The 7091-nt window shown below is 42.3% G+C and overlaps 1 protein-coding gene across 1 annotated transcript in view; it reads left to right on the top strand.

Moving 5' to 3' along the window:
• Positions 1–2974: 2974 nt before the first annotated feature.
• The window catches only part of C4BPB (complement component 4 binding protein beta), a 12560-nt gene continuing 8443 nt past the window's right edge, over positions 2975–7091 (top strand). Inside the window, exons 1-2 of the mRNA XM_031024904.2 lie at positions 2975–3873; positions 4655–4825. Of these exons, the coding sequence (XP_030880764.1) occupies positions 3816–3873; positions 4655–4825 (229 nt within the window). The 5' untranslated portion in view covers positions 2975–3815. The remainder of the gene's footprint in view (positions 3874–4654; positions 4826–7091) is intronic.

Raw genomic sequence — 7091 nt, 5'->3', positions numbered from 1 at the left:
CTCTTTTGTCCGTCGCCTTTTCAGAATTTATGGATGGAAAGGGAAACAGTCTCGGGCACAATTTAATAAAGTCTATTAACCATTCTTTCCCAAATTTAAATTCCTGGGTCGTTTTACTCAAACCCTGGTAGAGCCTTATTTATTTATTTATTTTTGCATTGATCAGTGTTTCAGATTAGAAGGTGAAGGTGCCAGCAAACACAGAATAATAGCACCTTTTATGTGACAGAAGGTTACTCTCCCCCACAATGAGGTGTGGAGATAAGCAGCCTAGGGCTGGAATGGAGCTTTCTCAGTCATCCAAGACCTTCTGTCTTACAGTCCTTCTATCCTTCTATCATGTTCACTTATCATCCTCAAAATGTGTTGGAATCTACCCCCTAGTACAATGTAGCTATTCGAGCTACAGGAATCCTGTCTGCATTTCAGTCAGCTGGAAGGAGCACAAAGGCCACGCTAACTTCTTGCCATAGTGCATGTCTGTCTTGACTCACAATCAAAGCTCAGACTACAATGTTTTATGAACAATTAGAGCTTTAAAAAATTTCTGTTAGTTTTAATCTTATGTAATCTGCATAAAGGCTACTTTTCTGGCCCAGGTTTTTCTTGGTGAGGCATTCAAGAAACATCAACTCAATACATAAAAAAAAAATCGTTGGAAAAGCATTTTAAATCTTTTTGGAATTATCTTGACAAAGACCAAAGGGGATCTAATCATAACCTACTAGAGAACTTAAAGTCATCTTTTTCCAATTCTCTTAAAACCACACACACACACACACACACACACACACACACACACACACACACACACACACTGCAGTTTAACTCCCCACACCTCTACCGCTAGCCTAGGCCCTGCTGACTTCCCTGCTCACTTCCTTATCTCTTCACCAATTGCTTCTGCGCATTCTTTTGTTGAGCAAGCGAACCAGTCAGTACAATTGCACTTGAGAACTGTTACCTCAATTCTCCAGAAAACAATCTGGATTAGACCAAATTGTCCTTAATGTCCAAGGGTCTAGAAGGGTGTGTGAATTCTCATTTATTAATTTTGCTAAGCTTGGACACTTGTAATAAAACGTATAATCCTAAAATCCCTTATATGTAATCCTCAAATCCAAAAAGCTTTGAAAACAGTTTTCTTCCAATTTATTTGACAGGAAAATCTGACTTAAACTTTGTGAGGATATTTATAGTCTCTATATATCTCACTTAGTGTAAATACTTTTACATTTCATAGAGAAATATTACTAAAGCAATATTATAAATAATATGGTATGCTTTCTAAAACCCTAATCTGAATCTAAAATAAACCATTCAGATGAAGGATTATTTCCAATTATTTCTTGTAATAATGCTCTATTTTATTAGGAATTTAGGAATTTCTCATTTAGGAATAAACAAATTCCTAATTTTAAGAGTAAGCAAAATTTTCTTACACTATTTTTAAAATAATTTGTTGTACAAATATATACATTAGATGCTGGGGAACTTGTATGCCTCAAGAAGTAGAATATGTGGTGCGTTAAGCAAAATTACTCCAAACCTGACAAAAGAGACAAAAAAATCACTGGAGGAATTTTTCAATGGGTTCCTGAGTATTGCTTTGTAGACCCTCTCTGGGGTTATTGATTTCATAGGCGTGTGTAATTTTGATCAATTTTCCATTAACTAGTCTTTTTATAACTCTGTAAGACTAGAGGTTAATGGTAGAAAATGGATAGGAATGCAAATAATTCTTTTCTGAAAACAATGCAAATATTCCTGATAACAAGGCAAATGAATTTTGTCCAGTAGAGGTTCAATGAATTTCCATCAGTTAGAAAAGCTCATTCCAAATATTAAAGTTTGTTGCCATGTGCGATATTAACCAGTTTCACATCAATTAGAAAAGTCACTTATGGGGGTGCCTGGGTGGCTCAGTCGTTGGAAATCTGCCTTTGGCTCAGGTCATGGTCCCAGGGTCCTGGGATTGGATCCCACCTGCTCGGTGGAAGCCTGCTTCTCCCTCTCCCACTCCCCCTGCTTGTGTTCCCTCTCTCGCTATCTCTCTCCGTCAAATAAATAAAATCTTAAAAAAAAAAGTCACTTCTGAAGGACTTTGACTTGAATACATACATATCTGTTCCTCAAATTCTTTGAATTAGTTGTAGCAACTTAATATTTCTCTCATTAATGGATTGAATAAAATCTTTGACACGTATTCATTGTATATTTATATGAGCATCATGTTACTTACTCTTTCGAGAACCATACTTTAAAAGGTGCTTGCAGGGGCGCCTGGGTGGCTCAGTCAGTTAAGCAGCTGCCTTTGGCTCAGGTCATGATCCCAGGGTCCTGGGATCAAGCTCCTCATTGGGCTTTTTGCTCAGCGGAGAGCCTGCTTCTCCTTCTACCTGCCACTCCGCCTTGCTTGTGCTGTCTCTTTCCCTCTCTCTCTCTCTCTCTCTGACAAATAAATAAATAAAAATCTTTAAAAAAATAAAAGGTGCTTGCACTATAGGAACTCACATATTTGTTGAGTGAGGATAAGCTATGGAAAAACCATAAAGGCAGTATACAATAAATGATAAATTATCAATATGGATTCAAGGGGCTGTGGTAGAGTTTCTGTATGACTATATTCTTGTTATTTGTCCTGCATTGCTCTTATTTACCTAGCAGACAATTCTGCATTTTATGGAGTGCCCGAGAAGGAAATACACATGGGGCATGATCCTTGTCCTTGAGTTAACAGTCTCCTGTGGGAAAAAGACATGGACAAATTATCATAAAGTAATGATACTGGACAGAGAAGAGAAAAACAGTTAAGACCTTACTGTGTCCTTATGCTTTATATTTATTATGATGCTTTATATTATTTTATTAAAACCTAAAATTTTGGAGGGACTTTACCCCCAATTTTATCATTGGAGCGGGGACAACCAACTAATTGTTGTAATAGTCATGAAGGAGAGGGAGGGAGCCCCAAAGCAATTACACATGTTTTAATTCCTGAGACCAAAGCTTTTCCCTCATCTCCCTCAGTTCATTTGGTTGACTCTGGACTCAGGCTAAATCCTGACCCCCAAAGATCCACAGAATGGGAACCCTGACGGCAGGCCTGGCAAATGCGGACAAGGTGTTGCTGTAGGACTTTGGAGTTTTTCTCAGGTTTGGACATAATCAGGATCAGCTCCTTGCTGGGAAGCTGTAGATCTAGAAGGTCAGAGACAAGGTGAGGTTAGTTTACTTCCTTGAGCTTTTCCAGTTTCCAGTGTTGGGTACTGCCAGGACACCTGCTATGTGAGAGACAGGGATGAGGTGGTGCTCAGACCTGGGTTTCAGTTGGGAAAGCACCAGAGATTGGTCCGCCCACCCCAACCTGCAAAGCTGGAGGATGTTGCAGAAGCTGGACTGTAAACACTAGCAAATATTGACAGAAGTGAGGGTCATGGCTAAACCCTCTGGTCCAAGTCTTTTGTAGCAGGATAAGCCTGCAATTCAAAGGAACTGGTCAACTGGATTTGCATAACGGAACCCTGGTGATTTCTAAAACTGAGTTTTAAAACTGACAGCTGGTCAGCCTCTCCCCCGCTGCGTGTTTTTGCAGAATCCCTCCCTGTACTAATTTCCTCATAGCTGTTCATATTTCCTGCTGTAGGATTTTTTTTTCTTTTTTAATTCTTCCAAGGAAGAGAAATCAGGACAACCTCTTCTCTAGGAGGGAAGTGGTTGGTGTCCTAAGTGGTGTGAGAAGATCTATTTTGATCCAAACCAGGTGTTGTCTGGTTTCGGTTCATTCCAGCCTGGGTCAAGCAACTGATCACAAGATGGTTTTTCCGTTTGTGTGCTATCTTGTGGTTGTGTGGCTGATTTCTGCCTCAGACGGTGCGTATGCTTAAGATTGGATTATAGGGTACTTGATATTGGTCTATGGGTTATGAAGCATTCTGTCTAGGGTTTTAATGAAATTTAAATTAATGAAATTTAAATTAATGAAATGTATTTCATTTATTGAAAAATCTCAAATTACTCGGCCTAATGCTCTGTACTCAGTAGGAGCTTAGTAAATATTTTTTTTTAAATTTCATTTATTTGACAAGGAGTGGGAGAGAGAGCAAGAGAGGGAGAGAGAGAGAGCACGAGCAGGGGGGAATGGCAGAGGGAGAGGGAAAGCAGGCTCCCCCCTGAGCAGGGAGCCTAATGCAGGGCTCGATCCCAGGACCCCGGGATCATGACCTGAAGGCAGAGGCTTAACCGGCTGAGCTAACCAGGTGCCACAGGGGCTTAGTAAATATTTAATGATGATTCTGTTCTATGACGTGGGTGGTTAACTGTTTCCTTTTCTGTTCTGGGAGCAAAAAGTACCAATTTCAAAATCTTGAGAAGTCTTATCTGTTATACACTCCAGGAATGCTCTTTGGAAAGGGGATTATTTCTTTAGGGGTAAATAACTTATGGCTAAATTTGAGTGAGTCCAGTTATCCTTTTGAAAACAAAACTTTGGGAATTATTGGGAAGGGAGGGGAGTGGATGGACATAGACATGGAGGAGAACAAGGAATCAGAATCCATAATCCAGCAAAAAGACACTTGGATGGCGGTCTAACAGGGCTTCCTCACAGCACATGATATGTCAAGTGACTCTGTTATCTTTCTCCCTCCAATAGAGAGCTGTCCAGAAGTTTCCGCAGTGGAAAATGGCATAATTGTTATAGAGGAGGTAGAAGGACAAATTCTGGGGACTCACGTTTGTATCAAGGGCTACCACCTGGTAGGAGAGAAAACCTTTTTTTGCAATGCCTCTACAGAGTGGAATGCTCCTGTTCCCACATGTCGACGTAAGTTTGATCTTCCTGTTTCTTTGTATATCTTCTTATCCGACTTGATTCTTTCACATCCTACTTCCAGCAGGCCATGTTCAAACTATAAGAAAAAAATTCTCGGGGCGCCTGGGTGGCTCAATTGGTTAAGCATCTGCCTTCAGTTCAGCTCATGATCCCAGGGTCCTGGAATTGAGCCCCGCATCGGGCTCCCTGCTCAAGGGAAGCCTGCTTCTCCCTCTCCCTCTCCCTCTGCTACTCCCTCTGCTTGTGCTTGCTTGCTCTCTGTCTCTCTCTCTCTGTCAAAAAAAAAAAAAAAGAAAGAAAAATATTTCTCAATTTCTAGGAATTCATTTTTAAAGCACTCTAGGATGGAACTTCTCTTAGAAGCTACATGATCAGCTCTTGCTCAGTACTGATTACATTAATTAATTAAGTGAATTAATAGACACAATCAACCTACAGGAAGAAAAGGATTTCTTCCATATATTAAAACTACCTTTTGGGGGGCTATAATTTGTTTAATATCATACTCCTTTAAAATTTTTATGTTTTAAAAAATTTTAAACATATACAAAAGACGGAAGAGTAAAATCAACTCAACAATTATCCACATATAACTAATCTTTTATCTTCTATAATTCTGTTTTGCATTATTATTTTGAAGTAAATATGTCATATTCTATTTCATCCATTATATAACTTTCAAACTGGGAAAAATTTATGTTCTCAATTTACGAAGGTGATAACTGAGATCCAAGTGATTTGCTCAAGTTCACAAAACTCATTTGTGGTGTCTGTAGAGACAGAGAGTCACTAGTCAATATCCTCATTATTATTACTATTTTTAGGACTAACTGGGTTTGTTCTCCACACCAATATGTTTATCTTTTGTTTATATGACCAAATTCAACTCTCTCTGCATTCTCTCCTGTTTTTTTTCACCTGGGAAAAGCAAAATGAACAAAGTAAAACATGATGAGTGGTGTGTACATTTCACTGGGTGAGAAGGAAGGGAACCCTTGCCTCAAACATAGGGTGAAGAGTTTTCAGCAGTGCTGAATAGGAGGATGAACACACTGTTGATCATTTCCAGTTCTAGGCTTAATTACTTTTAGTAAGTTCAAGTGCCAGCCGTCACCCTTGTGCATGACCAAGACCTTTCCTGGCCACTCTCAGACCAACCTACTCTCTTCGCATCCAGCATCGATACAGTTTGGTACTAGGTACCAGCGCAGTTTGTAGTCCCTATTAAAAAGCACTGTTTTAGAGGGGCGGAGCAAGATGGCGGAGGAGTAGGAGACCTGGATTTCGTCCGGTCCCAGGAATTCAGCTGGATAGGGATCAAACCATTCTGAACACCTACAAACTCAATAGGAGATCGAAGAAAGGAATAGCAACAACTCTCTCATCAGAAAAGCGACCACTTTCTGGAAGGTAGGACGTGCGGAGAAGTGAATCCGAGGCGATATTCGGGAGGATAGACAGCGGGGGAGGGGGCCTCCGTCGGCCGCTTCTGGCAAGTGATAGAGCAGCGGAGCACAAAATCGGAACTTTTAGAAGTCGGCTCCCCTGAGGGATGTCGCTCCGGTGGCTAAGCGGGGGGTGGAATCCTCGTGGGACAGTGTGGTCTCAGGACCCTCGGGGTCACAGAAAGACCGGGGGTGCCTGAGTGCGGCAGAGCTCCCAGGTATTGGAGCGGGGAAGCCAACTGCAGAGACGGAGCCGAGGTGTGGGCTCTCAGCTCGGGGTTGCCATAAACCGTGATCCGTGGCACAGTCGGGCCACTGCTCCTCCAGCAGGGACCCAACAAGCGGCAGATCTGGGGAGACTCCCCTTCCTCCCCAGGGAAGGAGCGGCGGGGGAGCGCACCGCAGGGATCTGCTGGGTTTGGAGACTCCACACGAGGTCGTGCGCCAGAGATAGAAACGCTCGGTCACAGGCCAGGTGAGCACAGAGTGCGGCCGGAGAGCGGGGAGACGGGAGTGACTGACTGCTTTTCTCTGGGGGCTCACTGAGAAGCGGGGCCCCGAGTTCTCGGCTCCTCCGGGGCGGAGATTGGGAGGCTGCCATTTTCACTCTTGTCCCCCAAAGCTGTATGGAAAGCTTGCAGGGAACAAAAGCTCCTGAGAGCAAACCCGAGCAGATTACTTAGCCAGGGCCAGGCAAGGGCAGGGCAATTCCACCTCCGGCAAAGACATTTGGGAACCAAGGCAACAGGCCCCTCCCCCAGAAGATCAGCGAGAACAGCCAGCCAAGACCAAGTTTACCGATCAATGAGAAC

The sequence above is a fragment of the Leptonychotes weddellii genome, chromosome 6 (genome assembly GCF_054177405.1).
Source record: "Leptonychotes weddellii isolate Sample4059 chromosome 6, ASM5417740v2, whole genome shotgun sequence".
NCBI lineage: Eukaryota > Metazoa > Chordata > Mammalia > Carnivora > Phocidae > Leptonychotes > Leptonychotes weddellii.
The sequence above is the reverse complement of the archived record's forward strand: the minus strand, read 5'-3'. Positions and strand labels throughout refer to the sequence as shown.